Source organism: Protomyctophum bolini, assembly GCF_963924005.1.
Source record: "Protomyctophum bolini genome assembly, chromosome: 8".
Taxonomy (NCBI): domain Eukaryota; kingdom Metazoa; phylum Chordata; class Actinopteri; order Myctophiformes; family Myctophidae; genus Protomyctophum; species Protomyctophum bolini.
In genome coordinates this window covers 37,735,279-37,758,818 of record NC_137869.1, presented here as the reverse complement: position 1 = coordinate 37,758,818, position 23,540 = coordinate 37,735,279, and the positions used below count along the sequence as shown (strand labels likewise).

Below are 23,540 nucleotides of genomic sequence, written 5' to 3'. Positions count from 1 at the left end.
ATGGGCTACTTGTGGAACGTCTGAGCCGTGCGAGTTGTGCGTCTCAATGAGAAATGTAGGAGTCATTATGTACCTGTATACTAAGTACTGTCTAGTGTCGACAACAGAACTGTAGTCTCTACTCTTTATCTCCCATCTCCCTGGTATAAGCAGCAACGCAGCACCATGTATAGTACAGTCGTCGCCCCCCACCTGCTGGAAGCGCGCCCACGCGTGCCAGCCAGGAGCTAGGCTCGACTGACTGGGGGGGACCTCCACCCCAGGCCGGTAATGTGCTGTCGACTACCCAGCGTTAGGTCTGAGCCACCAGGGATACAGTACCCAAACACACCGCTGCCACCGACGTAGCCTCGGGACCTATAAGTCCTATGGCACGCACGTTACCAGTGGGCTAAAGAGCCATGGTCTGATAGGCAAGCAGCACCGTTTGGCCTCCATTAGGAGTACATCCACTACACTGCTATAGCTTTGAAATGCAGAACTGCGACTGCATCTGCATGTATATGCCTATGTGTTGGAGTGGAGTTAGTGCGTCGGCTGGCAATTATGTATTTGTGAGAACTACTGTGTACATAATACATTGCACTGCATTTCTCAATATTTATCTCTGGACAGTCTCAATGTCGGAGCCTCCAACTCTCTACATGTGCTGTGTGTGTGTGTGTGTGTGTGTGTGTGTGTGTGTGTGTGTGTGTGTGTGCCAGGCTGCCAGCGTGCATGTGTTCATATAAGACCTTTACGCCATTCTGTCATCACACAGACATATAGGCCTTGCTTCAGGCCATCCATTTGGCTCAAGGATAATCCTCTGACTTGGACTCAAGCCACGGTCTCTTGCTAGCATGTGTGCTCACTCACAGGTGCACATAAGAACACACTCACTCTCTCTCTCTCTCTCTAACACACACACACACACACACACACACACACACACACACACACACACACACACACACACACACGTGGTGGGGAGAATGTACGTTATTAAAAACATAGATCCATCTCTTGATATTAGCACCAGAGAGAGAGATGCGTCACCACCATAGACATACACAACAACTATTACAACCTATATCCACATCAAAACACAAACGCATGAATCTCACCTATACGAATACACACAATGTGTGTACAGTATAATCTGGACGTGCAAAACTAGAGTCTCTAAAACCATTTGACACAACAAGCAGTCTAACTCGCTATGGGTTCAATGGTCCTAAACATTGGTTTGTGAAATTGAATTATGCAACCTCTACACACAGGAACATCATGGAGAGGTCAGAACAACCATCACTTCATGCACAGTTTCACATTTATAGTCCTAATTTCCCATATAAGCTTCATCAAATGAGCTGTGTCCACACACACACGCTGCTATGCTATGGTGAAAACGAGGGGTGTAGCGATACATTTGAACAGCGATTCAGGTGCATTGCAAAACGATTCGATACCGATTATTTGCATTGAAAAAGGATTCGATATCGCAGCCATCCACTTCCTGGTTTACGGCAAGGACTATTGAAAGAGGACGGGAAGCGAAGACCGTACGGTGGACTCCATGTTTCTCCCTGGAAGGAAAGAAACATGCGCTATGGGCTTGGGCTATATGCAGCCAACACTTCCGCGTTCAGCTTCCTTGGTCTCAATTGCGCACGTTTCTTTCCTTTCAGGGAGCAACCGTGCGGTCTTCGCTTCCCGTCCTCTTTTAATAGGCCCGACAAACTCCCCCATTTTCTCAGAATCTACACTGCCTCCGCACAGATTGATCATAACGGCAATGTTCTGTCCTATTTTCGGACTTCTCGGTTAGAATACTAACGCTTCTAAAAAGAGATCAGACTTACGTTAGATGGTTTTGGGGGGAAAATGGAAGGCTGGGGTTTTCAGAGTAAAATCGCCCATATCTGCTTGGCGCTCTAGCGCCTTTATTCTGAGAGATTGTGGCGGCACCAGAAGTGTTTCAGGTCGTCCAATGGTCCCTGGGTCGGCGGTTTGAATCCCGGCTCCTCCTGTCCACATGTGGAAGTGCCCTTGGGGCAAGACACTGAACCCCACATTGCCTGTGTGAGGACGCTGGCGTTGACTGTTCGCCGCTTCACCTCCCAATGTATTAGCACTTGGAAAAGCGCTATAAAAATGCAATTCATTATAAACAGCTTCCTTACCTATAAATGGGGTCCTGCATCACCATCATCTTGCTCTCATCCCATGTCCACTCCTTCTTCTGTGGAGACAAATAAAACACCAGTGAGTGACCAATGTGACCATCAACCATTTTAAACACATGAACCCTAGCAAGTTCCATAGCTGTTCTACAAGTTGATTCTAAAAAATGTCTTCTACATCCTGACAGTTTTCTGAAAAAGCTATGTTTCTATGTCAGTCGTTCTTTGATTTTTCAAAAATAGCAGATCTACAAGCTCATAGCGCGCCACCGAGTGGCGCTATGAGCTTGTAGATCTGCTATTTTTCAATAGCTAAAGCATAACATAATGCTAACACAAAAGGGGTTACAGTCCAAAATAGGTTAATATGCATTAGATCACAGACCACCCCCCCAAATGATACTGCGATCTACTCTCAAATCCTCTCTAATGAAATACATTTATTTCTGAGAGTATAAAAGTGGAACCGCTTTGAGAACCAGTACCAGAACCGTACTGGTTCTCAAAGTGGTTCCACGTTGTTGTAAGGCTTAGAACAACGGCTCCCAAAGATAATACAGAAAGGTTTTTTTTTTCCAATGTAAAACAGTTGGTTGACCTTGGCTTGAACCAAAATGAAATTATTCTAATAGATTTGTGCTGAACATCATGGAAGTGTGTTTGTATGCACTACTACCCATAAGCAGATACACCGTGAACAGATGTAGAGCACTTCTACCATGTCACAGTTTGCAACTAACCCTGCTGCAGGTGTGATTAATATCCATCACACAAGCAGCTGTGATGGGAGTACCCCACCCCACTAGACAACTTAATAACCCCAATTACACGTCTACTCTCAAAGTCACCTCTCCTCTCCAGTATCCAAGCCAGGTTCCTTCCTCGGTTCTGATCCGATATGGGTTCTGATGGACGAGAGACTGTCAAATCTTTACTGGTAAAATGAAAGCATTTCATTTTCATCTCATCAAAATTTGCCTAATATTAATATCCACATCATCTCCATCTTCATCCGTCTCTGGATCTCTCTCCCTGTGATTGAATCTACTCCAATTTAACGTCGCAAACAGAATGTCAGTCTTCTATTACACAGGAATTATTCCCCTGTATTGATTTCCATCTCTGCTAAGCACCGCTGCCATAATCACTCCAATAGAACACATGCACGCACGGACGCACACACGCACGCACGCACGCACGCACGCACGCACATGCGCGCGCGACTGACGGTCATACTGACATTAGTGGCAGGGGAGAGAGAGCCACGCGAGCCAAACAGGTGGAGGCTACACATGGTTCCTCTGTCCCACAACCTTTCATTCTGCTCATGCCATGAGCCTCATGGCACCAATTAGTCCCCACATCAGGCTATGGATTATTGACTTCAATTTACCCATGACTGCCAATAGAACAACAGACGGGGACATTAACCCCATCCATCTATAGTCTCCCAGGGAGAGAGAGAGGAGAAAACAATTCACTGCAGTCCCTTTTGATTTATACACAGTGTCCTCAGTTGTTATCTAACTCTGAGAGTACAAATGGAACCAAATGGGCCCGTCTCCAAATGGAGACATTAACAGTTTTTTACAGTGTATGGCACTATGGTTCGCTCACTGGAAATGAACCATCACCAACAAGTATGAATCAGTAGGAATGTGGTTGTCTGTGCAGGGCTGAAGGCATGGCCGAGACTATGTTTTGCACCCTGTCCGTCCATCCATCCATCCATCCGTCCATGTGTGCGTGTGTCCGTCTGTGAACAGCTAATCTCTAGATCTGGCTTGATCATCACTGGCAAGACTCATCACTGGAACAAGAAAATCTGAACATATCACCCCGTACTGGCCTCACTACACTGGCTCCCTGTTCCTTTTAGAATTGATTTTAATACTGACTTTTAAAGCTATTAATGGCCTGGCGAGAGGCACCGCAATACCTAGCGGATCTTCTTAAACCCCACCAGCCTGTTCCTCTACCTTAGCCCTACTAGAGGTGCCTAAAACAAAGATGGTGACAAAGGGGGATAGGGCCTTTTCAAGCAGGGCTCCCAGGCTCTGAAACAGCCTTCCGTCTGTTGCAAAACAACATTGATGGCCCACAATAACCTGCCTGTCCTGGCGGAGCCCGACCTGTGCTCCGAGGAGCAACCTTTTCTAGTTTACTAGTGATGCACCGACACTGCTGCTCACTTTGACGTTTGTACAGCGCAAAATAGTGTTGTACAAGGTCGGAAAGGTCCTGCAGTCGATGTTAAATTCATTACTCGGGGGTCCCGCAGGGGACGGCCGACCTCCGCCCCACAACCAACCGCTGGATGTCTGGTGCGGTAGAAGAACAAGTGCCTCCTCTGAAAACAGCGAAGTGGTCGATGCAGATTGATGGAGTGGGATAAAAACAAGAAATGAGAAAATAAAAAAAACTAAGTGTATGGGATATGGACAGGACTACAAAATAGAACCCCCGTAAACTCTTGTTTACTCCTTTTATCTCCTGCCTCGGTGCTCGGTCTTGTCTTGTTGGCTCCGTCTCCGTGGATTCCAGCCGTGCAGCCTTCCTCCTCGTTTCACAAAACACTTGCTCGTGATCAAAGTCTCCCTTGAGGCTTCACCTCTCCTCTCTCTTCTTCTCCTCTCCTCCTTTCACCTGCTTCTCTATCCCCACGTAGCATTCCTCGCCTCCTTCCCTTTCTTCCCTTCCTCTCCTCCTTTCTCGGGCCTGAACCGACATATCTGCCGTTATTTGACTTAGTATGCATGTGATGCGAGTGGCGTGGTTTGGTTTGGAAACCACTTTTAACCGAATCTGGCCCAGAACGAGATAAACTCATTCCGTGCCATGTGACGCCTCCTGATGCCTTTCTTTAATGTACCCCGTTGCCACAGATGCCATAACGACGTATTTTTTATATCAATTAATTCGGGTGCTCAGCTTGGTGTCCTGTTTCCCTGTGTGTAACACTCCGGTTTCGCTCCGGACCGGTTTTCATTTCCGGTACAAATCGGAAATGAAAATTCCGCTGGCTTATGCTTCTCTCCAGACCCCCAAAGCCCTTTTGGTCTTTACACAGCCCTATGTAAGCCCTGTCGTCTCCTGGTCTTCAGGAAGCGGTGTGTTAAGGTCAGTGTCTGGCTGGCAGTACGAGGAGGTGACGACGTAATGTAATTAGAGGAGACGAGTGGAGGGGGATCAGCGGAGGGGAAGGTGATGGAGACGAGACCAAAGAAATCAGTGGAAAGGGATGAAAGTAGAGCCCGACTGACACGGAAAGGATAGCCCTCTTTTTGAGACAAATCCTCATTCTAGGCTGTGTAGCAACGTGTGATGGATTAACTTTCTTAGCACGATCAATGATTAAGGTAGTATAAGGTCCCAAAGATCTCAGTTTGTCTCATTTTGAGGAGAAAAGGGACTGTTAAGCGTGCGTGCGGCCACGTCGGATCGGGATGTACTGTAGGTGTTTCTACCATGTGAGTAAAAAGATATATAATATATAAATGATATATATAAATATTAAATAAAATCTAAAATATTATTTGTATTGCTGGATTAATGCTTATTAATCAAATCTCGTGAATGGCATAGTTGGATACAATAGCTTTTCACGACGTTAAAGGACAATCCATGTTATTGTTAGGCTATGAAAGCAACAACTAGTGGTGATTGCAAATCTGACATGGCTGCACGACACGACACGTGCACTCAGCGTAGGCTACACACACATGTGCACTCAGCGTAGGCTACACACACACGTGCACTCAGCGTAGGCTACACACATGTGCACTCAGTGTAGGCTACACACACACGTGCACTCAGCGTAGGCTACACACACGTGCACTCAGTGTAGGCTACACACACACGTGCACTCAGTGTAGGCTACACAGACAGGTGTATCACGATATGTGCTCCTCGTTTGGTCCATTAAAGAATTGTCAACATTGACTGGTAGCTACAGTACATCTTTAGTTTTTCTATGATATGAACAGGGATTTATTTGTATTTTTTGTGTCATTGTCAGGGTATGGTCCTCAGATTATTGTCTGACCTTGAGCTCCACAAGAATTTGTCATGGTGATGCTGCAATTCATATTTTGGCTCCATTGCACTTTCTTTGGTTGTGAAATGTTAATATTGTGGCGACACGGTGAGTAAAGCTCTCCCACAAGTATGACAAACTGACAGAGCAAGACGACATTTTCACTCAAAGAGGAGGCACGGCAGTAGCTAACTGATAATTGCCATGTCCCCCACAGGAGGTGTGTGTCTCTCTCTACACTGTCCATTCAAAATAAAACAAAGAATAAAAATATATATCATCACTGACACTCACTTTTTTCTTTTTCCTCAGGTTGATTTTCACGCCGTCCACCGATACCACAATGTTGACCTTCTTTTTCTTGATGTTTTTCACTTTGAACTCGTACTGCAGAGAGGGAAACAGAGAGAGAGAGAGAGAGAGAGAGAGAGAGAGAGACATTAAGATTAGTGGAGGGTCATGGGGACAAGGAGCGAGTCACACCCGGCCAAGCAGTAAGCACGGCTCGGGGACATTCTGTAAGATCAGTCAACCTTGGAAGCAGAGACAGATAACACGGTTCTATACAGAAGAAAAGGAAAATCAGATATGTCTCCATAACCACTTTTACTGTCCCCTTCTTCACTTTCATAACATCCGTGTCAGTATGCCGTTTTGTACACATTGTAACAATACATGTATTAGTGCTATACATGTCACCAAAAGTATGGCACCGACCGCCACACATTGTATCAAGGTTCCTGCCGCACTGTTATGCCACACCCAAGAGGACTTCCGTTGGAAAGTCCTACTATGCTGAGGAAGAACAACATGGGTGGATAAAAGGGGACCAGTAGCACTCCCATGTACACCAGTTAACAATCAGCCCCTAATCATTGCCCCCGCAGCGGGGCTACTTTTGGTCACTAGTAGAAGGCTGTGGTTGCACTGGGAGGCTCTCAGTTAAATACCATTTTGACCTGAGATCAGATTATAAAAATGTCTGCTTGAAAATGACAGTTTTCTGAAAAAGCTATGTTTCTATGTCAGTCGTTCTTCGATAAAAAAAATAAATAGCAGACCTACAAGCTGGTAGCGCTATGAGCTTGTAGATCTGCTATTTTTCAATAGCTAAAGCATAGCATAATGCTAACACCAAAAGGGGTTCCCACCCAAAATGGGTTAAACTGTATACTGTAAATGTGGGGCAGGTTACACAGTTTGTTGTTGGCCATCTCATGAACCTCAAATGACGTCACATTGTAGGCTCTACAGAGCCGAACAGACTTTTATTCGGCTCTAAAATATGAGTATGAATCGGCCCTAAGGCTTGGTTGTAAAAGAAGCCTGTGAGGTTGGTCCATGGCAGTGGTTCCCAAACCTTTTAGCCTGTGACCAAAAAGAGAGATTAAAGGTTTCCACAGGACCCAAACTAGTGAAAATAGAAAAGCTAAAAGCTCACGACATGATGCTTCGTTGTGAGCTTGTAGACTTTTTTTTCACAATTAATTTGACTTATTACTTATGGAATTTCTAAGATTTTCCTTGATTTCTTCATGAAATTACTGTAAAAAAAACTTTTTTTGAAAAAGTTTGGAAATAACAATGAAAACCACTGGTCTAAGGAGGTCAATTCAACCAATTATTTTGAGGGGTGCCATCCCCTCCTATGCACAGCTTTGTGTGTTTGTGTGTATGAGCACGGAATGTGCTCAGCTGATTGGCTGAGCATGGAATGTGATGTTTGATGCTAAGAGTGCCCCTCACTTCACACAAATGTGATATTTATTTTTCTTAGGGGTGGTCCTTATCCCCTTTTCAATAGTTGTGCTTCACATATTATTCCACTGCTGACTGCAAGAGTGATAATGTGTTTAAAAAAACCTATTGTGTTTAAATTCAGCTGTCTGTGTGCTTTTGCAAACTGCGTCTCTGGAAAAAAGACATTTCCCGCGAACTGTGTAAGTGTAAATGAACCTGCCAGAGTGGGAAAAGGAAATCATGTGAGTTTTCCTGAGCTGTACTTTAATAAAGCACCAGCAGAACTTGATACGGCAATGAAACCTTCTTACATAAATGAAACTATACGAAGGAAGGATAGAAGGAGGAACAGAATAACAGCCAAATAGTGTCGATAACGATAGAACTTTTCACAGTTCTGTATTAAATGACTCCTATTTTGCTGTGTCTAGGACTTTTGTAGAACCGTGAACTTCCACGGAGCATATCTAACACACTGTGTACTGACAACTCATTCTTATTTACGGCAACAACAAAAGGCCTCCCCTCTAGACTCGCAGCAAGCGTATTATTTGCAGCCGTTACACCGTACGCCTCGGGGACTGGTACTTACAAAGGAGGGTTACGGCAATTCGGTGTGGCACACTCATTGAAAGAAGGAATTCTGAACTTATATATAAAGACTTGCTGGAGGTGTGGTGAGGACAATAAGTGTACCGGGGGTACACTTATGGGAGTGCCCTAGGGTACAGAATAATCATTAATGCAAATCAGACCAGAATATTCTTTATACACCTGCTCTGTTTACTCTGGGTGATCCATCGCCATTAAAACATCTCCCCACACCCCATACTGTCTTAGTATAAATATGCGCTTGGTCGTGTAAACTAATTTTAAATTTAAATATATATATATATATATTTTCTCGCCTTGTTTTATATTGTGTTTTTGTGCTCATACATAATCCATGCATACGTATTCTGTTGTTGTTCCTCGTGTTTTTTTTGGTGTGTGTGTGTGTGTGTGTGTGTGTGTGTGTGTGTGGGGGGGGGGGGGTTAACAATGGAGAGAGACGGGGAAACACGGAGAGAAAGTAGAGAAGTGACATTCAGCAGACGGCAGGGAATGGAACCGGGGACTCGCTGTGAAGCAGTTGAGCCTATATGCACCCCAACCACTGGGCAGCGCAGGTGGCTTTTGCACCCCCTACTACCACTCTGAAAGGGCACATTCGACAGAGACAGAAATGTGTTATAAATAATAACCATTACTGACTGGCAGCATGTAGACACAGCTGTGGCCACTTGCACCTGTCATCCAAGGTGTGCGTGTGTGAATCTCTAGGCATGAATACAGGTCCTTCCACCAGTACCATTTTGCCAGCTAAATCAATACAGCACTAACAAGCCATGAGCGCAGTGGTACTGGGCTACTGGCATGTGAAAACCAGGCATCACTGTCACGCAGGTGCTAAATCACCACACGACACACACACACACACACACACACACACACACACACACACACACACACACACACACACACACACACACACACACACACACACACACACACACACACACACACACACACACACACACACACACACACACACACACACACACACACACACACACACACACACACAGTATTTATAGATGCATCCAACAGCGACGGAACACAAACTATCGGAATGTGTGGAAGGCCACAGTGGGGAGCGTTGGCGACAGGACAGCTCTCGTAGTAGCCATTGATGCCCTGAGGCTCGTTATTCAGCCAATGTGACATGAAGCCATTTTTTTTTACCTGAGATCGGATTCTAAAAAATTTCTTCTACATCCCGACAGTTTTCTGAAAAAGCTGTGTTTCTATGTCAGTCGCTCTTCGATTTTTCAAAAATAGCATTACTACAAGCTCATAGCGCGCCACCGAGTGGCGCGCTATGAGCTTGTAGATCTGCTATTTTTCAATAGCTAAAGCGTAACATAATGCCGACACAAAAAGGGGTTCCCGCCCAAAATGGGTCAACACTCACAAGGTGAAAGGTGACCTCGTTAGAGGACCAACATGTCATAATAACCCAAACCAATGCCAGGAGGACATCTGTAAATATTTAGATAAATATCCATTCCACATTGGTGTCGTGTGTTCCGTATTGGACACTGTGAAAATAAGAAATTGTCCTCAGGCTATATAGACACCTCACTGACAATTCACACTATAGAGAGGTTTAATGAGCCAATCCTATAATGTCAATCCCATCATTTAATGTTCCACACTAATGACGAGCGGATTTGTCACAGGAATGACACGCCAGCCCTCTGCTGAACGAACACGGTCACAGTGTGGTCAGCGGGACCACTGTCACAGTTCATTTAAAAAGCATAAATCAGAGCGCTCCTGTCCCCGCGCTGCAAGCTGGTACACGGAGCATTGTTCAGTTCAGCAGCGACGATAAAGACATCAAAAAGAAGAGGAAAAATGCTGACCTATTAACTACCAGATGTATGTCTCGCTGCGTTTAGCTTCTGTCGCGATCTTTTCAGAGGGACCAAAAAGTTATAAACTCACGCTTTAGTTATGAGCCATGATAAAAAGGTTTGTTTGAGTAAAAACACAGTTTGGGAAAATAATCTGTGTTAAATGGATAAGAACAAAATCAGTTAACGGCACGGAGGCACTTTTTCACTCCCGGTTCATTTACCGTTTATCGATCGCCTAGCAACCCAGAGCTATGCATACGGTGGTGAAGAGCACGGTCTAAGTTCATATAAAAAAAAATCCCAAAAGTCGTCCTCGGCAGAGTGGGTGTGTTTGCATGCGCGTGCAGACTGTGCACAAAAGAACAGACTGGTTCATTTCCCCCACACAGGTTCTCATAGGAATAAAGGATTGAGCAATTTCACAATTCCCACAGTAGTTGGGCGAGGAGATCCCTCTTGGTCTATTCCACTGCCCAGTGCAGAGGTGAGTTGTGAGTTGAAATTGGATTCCATGGGAAGACCTGCCACTTTTACTTTTAAGGTCACTCACATACACACACAGTCACACACACACACACACACTGTCTGGAAAAGAAATAACTTATGTATGGGCTCTGTCCGTCTCTCTGTGTATCTGTCCATCCGTGTCTCTCCGTCTGTCAATCCACAGGCAATGGATTTATTTATTTATCTTTTATCCTGCCAATTTAGCCGGTGCCAATTCCCCCATGTGCCTAGCGCCTGTCACTCACTGCCAACTCGTACCGTTGTTGTGGGGGGGGAGGGTAATCTCCCCTGACACACAGAGTCGTTAGTCGCTGCTTTTCACCCCCAGTGAGATGTTCCACTGTGAGGACGTAACGAGTGGGGGTAAAACATGCAGAATGCCAGAGTTAAGGTTTCTTAACTTTTCCCCCCGTTTTACAATTATTTTGAAGAGCCAAAACCCTCGACGGGATGTTTACTTTTGTTACTTGCACTGTGTGTGTTAATTGTCGGACCACATCTACCGCTCAACGATGAGGAAGGACTACCACGGCCATTACAGCGTTGGCTGCATCGGGCCGTGGAATAAACCTAGAAATGTAATCTGGGACAAGGAATTGGAGATAAAGGCGATCAAAAGAAACAAGAGAGAGCTGCGGGTGCGTGCAAAAATTCAAGATGGCGCGCTCCGTTGATGTTGAAACATGACCTAGCAGCAAGAAAAATCAAAGAAATTCTATGAATTAGAAAACAAATGTTTCAGAAGTAGTGAAAATAGCCGATCTACAAGCTCACTATGTGGCACGAAGCAACGCATGTGAGCTTGTAGATCTGCTATTTCCCCTAGTTTGGGGGGGGTCGGCAAACGTCCAATTTCTATGTTGGGTCTCGAGCTAAAAAGTTCACATGTCCAAGCCAGAGGCACAAACTTCAAACCCGCCTCCACAGCGAGTGGAAGGAACCGCTTTAGCCCTGTGGCCTGGGCCACACAGCGGGTGGAAGGAACCGCTTTAGCCCTGTGGCCTGGGCCACACAGCCCGGCAGCCGGACACGCCAGACAGTTTATTTGTGGACAACCTGTGTTTATCTTCTCTCCCGTCTTTCTTTCGTCATTCACCAGGTTTAGGACGGTCTGACAGTCTGATCCCGTCAGTAAATACCATCTGTCTGGCCACTAGAGCATGGTTCTGTTTGCAAATCAGCGAGCCAATCTGTCCATCCGTCTGTAAATGTCAAGACGTTTCTGTCATCATTGGTTTCCGACGGTCAGACTCGGTGTGGCGAGTGTGTGACGTTTAAACAGAGCTGAATGACTGAAGGCACAGAACGGCGAAGAATGTTCGATTGAAAATGGGTTGTGAAAACAGATGACCTATCTCTACAATGTGCAAAATGAGCAGAGCAGTGGTGAGACTCGTGAGAGAAGAGGAAACTACTAAAGAAAAACTACACACAATAAAGTTCTGGGTGTTATGTTAAAAACACTTCCCCTCCCATTGACAATTTACACGAGGTAATTGATTGTAGAACAGCTTCCCTCTCAATAACGAGTTACACGAGTTACGTTTTCATTGTTTAATTCGCCTTTTTAATGCGTTATAAGACTTACAGCTAGGTACACCGTTTACCGGTCGCCAGAAACGTTTACATGTCGGGAGCAATGCGGTTCAAACAAAGTCACAAATAACATCCAAACTTTGGATGGCTGACTCTCCTAGATTCCGACTGACGGCCGAGCTACACCAGGCTTTTTGCGTGCGTTTACGCGCGCATGCGAGCCCCGCATATGGGCACATAAGATAGGACTGGACCTAAAAGCGTGCGCGTGTGTGCGTAACTGCGTGTGTGCAAAATCGCCCAGTGTATCCTGGCCGTTATGGAGATTTGAAAATCCTGCTTTGAACCGAGGTAAATGTAGAGGAGTTGTAACGTCCCATAGCTGGTGGTTACGGAGGCGTTGCATAGCAACCCGGATCAATGTTAAATGCTGTATTGGGGCTCAACCACTATATACACAGAGTATACGAAGGGGGTTACGAACATGTTCGTACCTGGCCGATAACGTCCCATAGCTGGGCGGTGCGAATATATTCGTACCTCGCAGAGAAAGAATTATGAATGCACAGCGAGATAGCCTGAAGGGTAGTACAGTTAAATATAAGATCATACGGAATTGCGCATCATTCACCATTGCAATATTCAACGATTAAATCACACTCACACATCGTAATATACAGTGCATTGTGCAGCCCTGATCAGCAGTCCCACTGCACCCATTTCTGTGCCCATGTCTTTCAGTCAGTTACAGCCTGTCTGACTGTGTGCTTGTTGAGTGGGTTTGCTCTACACGTATTATACAGTATAATGTACAGGATCCTACACACACAGGACAGCACATATATTATTGTCATGCATGTCACAGCAACCACGCTCGAAACAAGCTGTCTTGCTGGCCAATTATAAAACATGCATACGCATACATGCATACGTAAGGTTAATGTCGCATCGAGTCAATACGACAGGAAAACATGATGGGAGAGTAGCGAAGCGTACACTCGTGTGTGTGTATGTGTGTGTGTGTGTGTGTGTGTGCGCGCGCGTGCATGTGCGTGTGTGTGTGTAAACTCTTTCAGCTGTAGCAACCTTGAGTCAGTCAATTTAGTCGATGTGGGATAGAGAAGATTGAACGAGATATATTCCAACTTCCAAGGTGTTCTCTTGTGTACAGACGTGCGTGTGCACAGTTTGTGTTTTTCTGTGGCTACTACTTTAGCAAAAGACTCTTCCTGGGGTTCACACAAAAAGGAATTGACATGAAAACATATCACACGGATGAAAACTTAAAATAATATGGCCATTATATCTATATTACATCTACAGTACTCTGATATGAGACTAGATATTATCACAATATTGCTATTGTGGTATTTGGTCAAAGCACAATGTGATATTTGGTTTTTATATTTGATCCAATCATCCAATTTTTTGTAAATAACTACTTGGAGCGTGCCCTGTGCACGTGTGGCATCATTGTACGAAGGCTGAGGTCAGAGCCCAGTCAGCATTGCTCCATGAGAGAGTGAGAGACGCATTAATACTGAGAGAAGCTGAGGTTAGCCAGCAATCCAATCACTTCCTTCACCCCAGGTTACAACTATGTGCTGACCACAATACTCGCTGCTGCTGCTGCTCTGTGTGCGTGCGTGCGCGCGCATGTGCGACTGTGTGTGCGTGCGTGAGCGTGCATGTGCGACTGTGCGTGCGCACGCACGCGAGTGAGCGCGTGTCAGAAAAACTATTCGGCTGACATGAACAATTACAATTTGAGAATAAAATCAGTTTCGCTTTTCTGTGCTGCCGATTGTGAGAAACAAGCTTTTATAGCTTGTATAGCACTTTTCAAAACAAAGTGCATGCTTTACAGAAAACTGGATCAAAGCAAAGCAGCAAGACAGAGTTAAAGAATAATGGAGACTATATGATCTGACCAGAAGAGGAAATAAAATATAGTGCAAGGGAGGACTAAAACAAGACAATTAGGACAGACAATCAGGGAAATAAAATCGATCAAGTGGATAATAGATCAAATGTGGGGAGAAAAAGAGAGCGGGACAGAAATGCAATAATACAATGTTCTGCTCTTAGGAGAGTATGGCCCTGTCCACAGTCAAAGCAATCCATCAATACACCAAGCAAAGCAAAGCCAAGAGAAATGTGCCTTTCTTCTGAGATTTGTGTATACATGAGAGAGAGAGAGAGAGAGAGAGAGAGAGAGATAGAGAGAATAAACAGTGACCGAGACAGAGAGAGAGAGACAAACGGTGACGGAGACAGACATATTGCGCTCCAATGAGTGTTAGTACTGAGTCTGCAAAGGTGTGCACATAAGTTCAAAGTAAGATGGAGTGGGGTTTGTGCGTCTAAAGTACGTGCGGACAGAGAAATGCACCCATCTAACAACACAGACATGGATGTATTCCGTAGGAGAAGGTGTCGGTACTCGGGACGTGGTGGTGTCTGCTGCTACACTGACTGATTGATCTCCTTGGAGATTACTTACCACAGCAGCTATTCACGTAATAGATTTCAAACCTAGGCTCGCCTCGAATGTGCCGTAATGTGACAAATAGCATGGGCTTGTCTGCTTGTGTGGGTGTGTGTGTGTGTGTGTGTGTGTTCGTTCAGTCCCCACCAACCGAAAAAGCTGTCCATTAGGAGGACATAAGACTTCATCTCCGTTATCACTTACCACCACTGGAAGCAGCTGTGAATGTAATCTTCATTACCAGTATACATCAAATGAGTAGAGAATAGAGATACAGTACAGTCTAACCCCCAGTGATAATTTATTACTCTCCAAATGGACCCGGTTACATTTTGTAAACTCAGGTTTAAGGATACATTCACGCTGGGGATTTTTTTACTGTGTAGTCTAATGGTGAATTACATTGCAAATAGGCTACGCTACATACTATTACAAATACACTATAAGCAGCTAATTTATGGTGGCAGCATTTGATAAACTTGATGTACAGTATATAATCTGAGATAAGATGTTGCATTTGCACCTGCTGTTTATGCGTACATGTCACCATGGCATGAATATAACAAGCAATGAATATCCTGTGCATTACTAAGAAAATATTTAACTTAGGCAAAAACTAAGTCAAGTTTGTTTTTGTTACCGTAAACAGGATAATGCTGCACCTGTGCCAAGTCTGCCAACTCCCAACCAGCACTATTTGACACCGACAAGTAATGATGGGTTGGGGCTGTGTGTGTGTGTGTGTGTGTGTGTGTGTGTGTGTGTGTGTGTGTGCGTGTGTGCGTGTGTAAAAAGTTAAAAAACACAAAGAAGATGAATAGTGGAGACCAAGAATAGGCTCACCTGTCTTCCCACTCAGCCAACGTTCGTTTACACTACAGGTCCATATTTCCATTATTTCCTGATAAACAAGTCATTATTTCCTGAAGGTCCCTGCCTCCAGAGCCTCCTGCAATCCATCACGACGCCAACAAAGAAAGAAAGGCGACGCTGCCGACACAATGGTGTCTGTCCTCCGAAGTAAATGCTATTTTCACTCACAGAAATATCAGCCCCGGGAGCCAGGAGGCCACGTTAAAAAGGTCTTTTTGCATTCCCAATGATAGCTAGCAAACGCATTCAGAGGCAAAGTTCACGCCGTTGCCACATTATACTACAGAGACACACACACACACACACACACACACACACACACACACACACACACACACACACACACACACACACAGGCATAGAGCAGGGCCAGTCAATTATAGTATTCACACTGGTATAGACAGATGGAGACCTTTTCAAAAGGTGCCAGCTCCTGAATTACACAACCTATTATTTAGCTCTTTGACAACGGCTGTTTTAAAGTCCTTATGGCGCTGTTCTGTTGTGCGAGTTCCACTCCATCTTGTTTATGGAGAACACGGTCTCTGCCAGCCTCGTGTCTGGACCCTGCTAAATCAGTCAGACCTTTCCTGACCTGGGCGCGCACACACACACACACCCACACATACACATGCACACAACATGCACTTAATGCGCGCGCACACACACACACACACACACACACACACACACACACACACACACACACCCACACATACACATGCACACAACATGCACTTAATGCGCGCACACACACACACACACACACACACACACACACACACACACACACACACACACACACACACACACACACACACACACAGAGTTGCGCTCATTCAATCCTAACCAATGCCATTGCCATGCCATGCAAAGTGTTGTACCCTGCCCTTCTTTTCTTCTTTATAATTATTACTTTGGCCCAAAATATTGTGTTTGTTGTCATGATTTGTCACGATCCGTGTTGGCTTTGTTCGAGGCTCGCAGATCTCGAAAGAAATACTTTTTGAAATGTCTACGAGACAAAATGAGTGGGGAATTATTTCCTGGGCCAGTCGTCGTCATGAAAGGGGGCGGGACTGCGGCGCTCTATAGAGGGTATGCGCGTGACATCATCACGCGTGAAAGTTATGCGGGAGACGGGAACACCTATTAGCAAAAAACTACTTAACGATGTTAAACTACGTTAAACTCACTTTGCCACTCACTTTATGCATATACCCCTCTATACACAGTAAAAGTTAAACCCTGTGTTGTATGATTATGATAACCATTTGTAACTCAGGGAGTGTGCAAAGGGGTTACATTAGTACACCCTTGGAGTTAAATTATCACTCCCGCTTTGTACTCACTCATCTTGGGCACAGATCTACAGCAGTGACACCTCCACTAAGAGGAGAGAGCAATGCTGTCAAATGTTCAAAACGGTTACTCGTTATCAAAGATAGAAATACCCTTGGAAGAAGTGTGAAAACTGCTTCTAAAATTACTGGCATCCAATTGGAGAGCCTTGGTTTCTTCTATAATGGACAGCTGCTCTAAAAAGCCCTGTCCATCCGCTCTAATAGTGCCCACCCACTCAGTTAATTAGTATAATTATGCTGCTGCCATCTGGCCTTCGCTTGTGTGTCCCTGGACAACAAAAAGTGAGTGGTGCAACTCCGTGTGGGGGTCCCCGGAACATCCAGACCCACAGGAACGCACCGTGTGGGGGTCCCTCTACTGTACTGTACTGGCACACCCGAAATCATCATATATAGAGTTAATATGTGCGTGTGTCTTTGTGTGCGTGTGTTAGGTTGCGCACAAATGGTGAAAAACAACCATGCTGTTTTCGTGCTCAGACCCAGCCAGCCACCCACACACATACTGTAGCTCCGTAAGGGAGTGGTTGCACCACTCAAAAAACAGGTACAAATACTCCTTTGTCCCTGCCTCGATCAGTGCAGTAAATGCTGCCGAAAGAAGGTAAAAAAACCCAAAAGAAAGTGATGACGACGGTGATGATGTTGTTTTAGTACCTTGAGCACTTTGCTCACTTTGCTCTTGGCACTTTATGATGATGGCACTTTATGATGATGTCACTTAATGATGCTTCACTTTGTACTGTACTTTGGTTTGGCTACTCTTATTCCTTATCCTTTTAATCAATTGCACAGATGTGCAATGTGTGTTCAAACCTCTACGATCTGCTGTAAACCAAATTGCCGGGGACATTAATAGAGAACTCGAACTTGAACTACAGTTAAAATATGGAGATACGAGGTTTCATCGTGGCCAACAGCAACGATAGACGCATTAGACGGAGAGAGAAAAGGGAGTGCGAGGTTGAAAGAGAGTGTCAAAGAGAGAAAGTGAGGAGTAGACAGACCAATACTGAAAGGCGAGAGACGGAGATAGTCACATAATGACCGCCAGACAGGGTCACACTCGCGCAAACATCATTCTTTTCACAGCAGTTAAAAGCCATGAGCAGATAGCAGACCACTATTTTCTGCAACATGAAATTGAAATACCTCCGTCTCTTTCACTTCCATCTCACCCTCTAATTGTCTCCGTCTTATCCTCCCTGGCTCGCTGGATGTTCAATGCCAAGCAACATTTTTCGCATTGGGACACAGCACACACACAAACACACACAGCAGTGTCTTTATCATTGACATTCACAATACACATTTGATGGTTTGTTTTGGGTTGTGTCATGTCCGTTTTATTTATCCATGGTTATTTTGCTCCGTTTACATCACACACGGGCCCATGTGATTTGATTGGATCATTCATGATTTGTACACAGCAGAGAGCAGACTGCACGATGTTGTGACATCCTCATTATTCACATTTTAGCCCGCTGCGACCTGTATAATATTCATATGGCAATTAACGTTCATATCACTATAAAGAATGAATACATCATGCATAATGCATAGTGTTTTCTTGTCTCCATGTCATCTGCAACGGTTAATGGCCATAGCAACTAGAGACAGTCAGGATGATAGAAATAGTTCATGTCCAAACCTTGTACACTAGAACAGTGTCTCATTAACTCTTGTGACTTGACAGATCCTCAGACACAGGAGCAAAGGAGCTGAATGAGTCTGAATGTGCCATGGTTGGCCTTCGGCTGAATGCCAAGAAAACTGAGGTGATCACCTATAACATCCCAACGGAACATCCACCTCTCACAGCAGGCACTGCTCTGAAGGAAGTCAATGAATTCAAGTACTTGGGCTCATGGGTCAACTCAACAGAGCAAGATCTGAAAGTGAAGAAGGCACTTGCATGGAGGGCCCTGAATGGCATGGCCAGTGTATGGAACTCCAACCTCCCCCGACAAATCAAACTCAGCTTCTTCTACGCGACGGTAGAGTCTGTTCTCCTATATGGCAGTGAATGCTGGACCCTGAAGCCAACTCTGCAGAAGGCTCTAGACGGGTGCTACACCATAATGTTATGTGTAGTGCTCAACATCAGCAAGAGTATGCATGTTACCAACGAGAATCGGAATATTCAGGGTTGGCGACAAAATAGCAGCCAGGAGATTAAAACTCGCAGAACACTGCCAAAGGCTTGTAGATCTATTTTTTTTAAATCGTGCAAATGTGTGCAATTCTTTCACAGTGAATGCTTCAAACTCAAATATTTGCTTCCAGGGGGAAACAACATATTTTCAGACGGGGGTCCGCAGGCAAATACAAATAATTCTGTCGGTCCTTGTTGAAACCTCATGTTTCTGTATCTGTGGTGCTCAATATTTCTTGTCAAGGACCCCCAAAAATTATCTGTAATTGGCCGCCGACCCCCATCTGAAAATATGTTGTTCCAGGGAGTTAAAAACTGAAACTCTGAAAATATATTTAAAATATTGGTTAAATGTGAAATATTATGTGAGCAGCACTTTCTTTGAATTGGGGTCAAACTATAGTCAAGGCCGGAGCTGCAAGGTCTCCCTTCAACCAAGGCAACAGACCATGGTCAGTATCCGTTCAGTGCTTCAGCGTCAACGAACGACGATTGAGCTCAATTCCATCAGAACCTTCTTCTCTCCCCCTGCCTCGTATATGCCCCCAGAGAGCCTCCACCACCCTCTTTCCTTTCAAGCATTTATCTTAATCTTCCATTCTTTCCCTTTTGTGCATTCAAGCCTATCACACAATCTTTACGTTCTCCTCCTCTCTCTCCCATCATATCCCATTTGACGGCCCTCTCCCCATGCTCAGTCATATATTGGTACAGAGCATAATATTACACCTCTCCCACCGCCATGCTTTATCAGCGCCGTCTCTTTCACTTCCGTCTCGTCCTCCCTTGCTCTAATTTCCTTGTCTTATCCTCCCTCGCTCCCTGGAGGTTCAATGGCAAGCAACGTTTTTCGCATTGGGACGTTTCATTTTCAAAAAGCTAAGTGTTTAGGAATAAAATAAAAGCATGCACGCGCCATGTGCACACACACACACACACACCCACACACACACACACACACACACACACTATCTTTGGATGAAAGCAGAGACGAGCATGTAAAGGAATTAAGGAAAGCCGTTTAGTAACGCAACATAGTGCTATCTTCAATCGTAATTTCATAACCCAGTGATTCTCCTTGACTGGTCATCATTCATAAGCCTTATTCCAGGAAGTCCCATATAGTGTCACACACACACACACACACACACACACACACACACACACACACAGTCTTCTGATTGTTTGTCATCTTTGCAGTTTATATTTATTTACTTTTTGTGAATGTATCGGTCCATTCTGTGTGATTTTGGAAACGTGTAGTAATATTCGACACACACGGGGACATGCACACGCATAGCATCCAAGATCCAAGAATATATGATCTTTCCGCTTGTCGGGATACAAGGATTGAGCCATTTCGGGCGGGAACCCCTTTTGGTGTTTGATGTTATGCTTTAACGGCTGACATAGAAATATAGTTTTTTCAGAAAACTGTCATTTTTAGAATCTGATCTCAGGTCAGAATGGGTTAAAGTGATATTTTGCCTTGGCGTTACCTTGTTATTTCTCTGTCTGGTGTGTTTGCGCGCGGAGGGACCACCATCAAGGTTTTCTTTCAGATCTGATCGTGTGTGCAGGATTTAAAAAAAGACTGTCACTGATCAAATATGAATTTCACCAGGTTGCATAGCCTATGATACTATTATGAAATAGGCTGTGGAATCCTCAGTTCAGTGTTCTTTCATCTCAGTATGAAATTGGACCGGTATGGGGGATGAGGATTTAACTGAAAAAGTAAAATCCATTGTGTCCATTTATGCAGTACATCAGAGTGTTTAAAATGTTTTGGTTACCATTTGTTCAGGGTGCACACGGAGATAAGACACACCAAAGGTTGGCCATGCGGAAAGCACCTGTCGCTCTCGAGTCCGACATGCATTGGTCTGACATGCTTGCGGTTAGGATTGGGGTAGGTTTGTTTAGTGATGTGGGTGATTTGGAAAAAGAGGAAAAAATAGAGTCCGCAACACTGGTATGAAAAACTCAGCGCCACTGGTTTATTGATTCTACGAATCAATCTGAAGAAGATCCCAGTAATCAAAACGTTGAATCAATAAACCAGTGAAGCTGAGTTTTTCATAACAGTGTTGTGGACTCTATTTGTTCCTCTTGTACTGCCTTTTCTCTCTCTCTCTCTCTCTCTCTCTCTCTCTCTCTCTCTCTTTCTCTCTCATTGTGACAAAGTGTGACAAATTAAGCATTTTCCTCATAAACAACCACCTGCTGTGTCTCCATCTCTCGGTCTGCATACTTCTCCATCAGTCACTATAACACTCTGCTTAAAAAGAGGTCTTCCTCTCCATCTGTCAACAGAACAATCCTTCCTTTTGCAAAAAAAGAAATGCATAAAAATAATAGTCTGGGGAGCCAATTTAGGGACTGGATGTTTTTGACAGACCACTGCATTCATTTTCAGTGTCTTGCTACACTATATGAAAGAATAAAAAGGTTGATTGTCTAGCTATGTTATAGCTATGTTATACTTTAACCCATTTTGGGCGGGAACCCCTTTTGGTGTTAGCATTATGTTATACTTTAAAAAAATAGCAGATCTACAAACTCATGGGGCGCTACGAGCTATTTTTGAAAAATTGAAGAACATTGAAGACATAGAAAGATGGCTTTTTCAGAAAACTGTCAGGATGTAGAAGACATTTTTTAAATCTGATCTCAGGTCAAAATGGGTTCAACTTAATCTCAATTTGTCTCTATGTCTTTAATTGGTTTGATACATTTAATGACATTTAGTCCTTCTGAAACAGAATTTTGCAAAACTGTTGAAAATTGGAATTTGGAAGCACACAATTGCCGGGAATGTCGCGTTAGCTGTTGCATTAAGATCATTCACTGGAACGAAGGGCACTAATTAGAAACACTAATTAAAAATGGCGTCTCTGTACATCAAAATTATGATGTTCAGAGACACTGGCACAATGAATGTCCCCTTAGATGAAGAGGTTTTATTGTTATTGTTATATTACACAGTCAAATATTTATCCATTCTACTGTATAGCGTGTACACTTTATTTTTGAGTTGATGTTGTATCTCTACTGTCCATGGCTGTGTCTGAGCACGGAAATAGCGTTTGGTTGGTTTTCACCACCAAGTGTCGTTGTCCCTTCTGGGGGTCCTCGACATGAAATAGTTTGAGAACCACTGACCAGAATATTGTCTATTTAGAAGATTGTTTTTTAGAATCGGGCTCAGGTCGAAATGGTTTAATACAGAGATTTTACGGTGTAGATCTGCATAAATAACATGTGCATTAGTGGACATAGATTTCACATCGGTGTGGATGAGAATGATCAGAGAGTCATTACCGGTCCATGTCAGAGCCTGCAAATCAAACACATGAACCGTTCAGAATGGGTTACTCAAATAGTTACTCAAATCGTTGCATTCAGGGGCGTCCCTGGAACAACATGTTTTCAGATGGGCGTCTGCGGCCAAATACAGATAATTCTGGGGGCCCTTGACATTAAATATTGAGCACCACTGATATAGAAACATGGGTATTTCAGAAAACTGTCAGGTCTAAATGGGTGAGAACGTGCACGTGAGAAAGTGAAAACGTGCACGTCGTGCAGTACTTTCTGCAGCACTCTGTGCATGCACCACAGCTTGGCGTGCACGTGTGTGTGTGTGCGGCGCTTGCATAATTATGTGTACACTGGCGTGCATGTTAGCATGTGTGTTCACAAAGTGTAACCAGATAGACTGGAATCCAGAGAGAACAGTACTGTGGCTGGACTTTCCTAATTGGTGCATTTTTAGCCTACTTTAAAATGTCATGTACACTGAAGGACAGGGTTTGGTTTTTTGCCATTTCTCCAGACATCTAATTAAGGCATTTTGGTTCTGCGTGTGAGCCATTTCTTAGCCAATCTCCTGGAAGCTAACAGTATCCACTGCGGTCTACTCTACAGCACATGAAGTCAGAGAGAAAAAGAGAGAAGAACTAGAAAGGAGCACATGTCTACTGTACTCTCCGCCAGGTCAGGTAGGTTATTGTGTTTGTGGGCCAGCAATGTTCTGAATTCAGTCAATTTGCGTGATGTTTGGACAAAATGTGTAAATAAAAAGGTGTGCTTCACATGGATTGGCCTCCTGGTGGCGCTATGATAGGCCGATGAGAAAAGGGTGGCTTTCTTCCTTGGCCTTTCATGGCAAATCGGCGTTCATGATTGCCTCATGATTTGAGGCATTTTGA

General features: G+C 44.3%; 1 protein-coding gene and 1 long non-coding RNA gene across 4 annotated transcripts in view; both read right to left on the bottom strand.

Annotated features, from left to right (window-relative positions):
- The window catches only part of LOC308320344, a 319,513-nt gene that overhangs the window by 247,289 nt on the left and 48,684 nt on the right, over positions 1–23,540 (bottom strand). The gene's annotated exons all lie outside the window — the stretch shown is intronic.
- LOC308320341 (carboxyl-terminal PDZ ligand of neuronal nitric oxide synthase protein-like) overlaps positions 1–23,540 on the bottom strand; it is a 183,822-nt gene that overhangs the window by 113,834 nt on the left and 46,448 nt on the right. Inside the window, exons 3-4 of one of the 3 annotated variants that reach the window (XM_080770663.1) lie at positions 6,490–6,588; positions 2,166–2,224 (exon numbers count right to left, since the gene is read on the bottom strand). In XM_080770663.1, the coding sequence (XP_080626789.1) occupies positions 2,166–2,224; positions 6,490–6,588 (158 nt within the window). The remainder of the gene's footprint in view (positions 1–2,165; positions 2,225–6,489; positions 6,589–23,540) is intronic. The other 2 variants (XM_080770664.1, XM_080770665.1) reach the window with 2 other exon arrangements.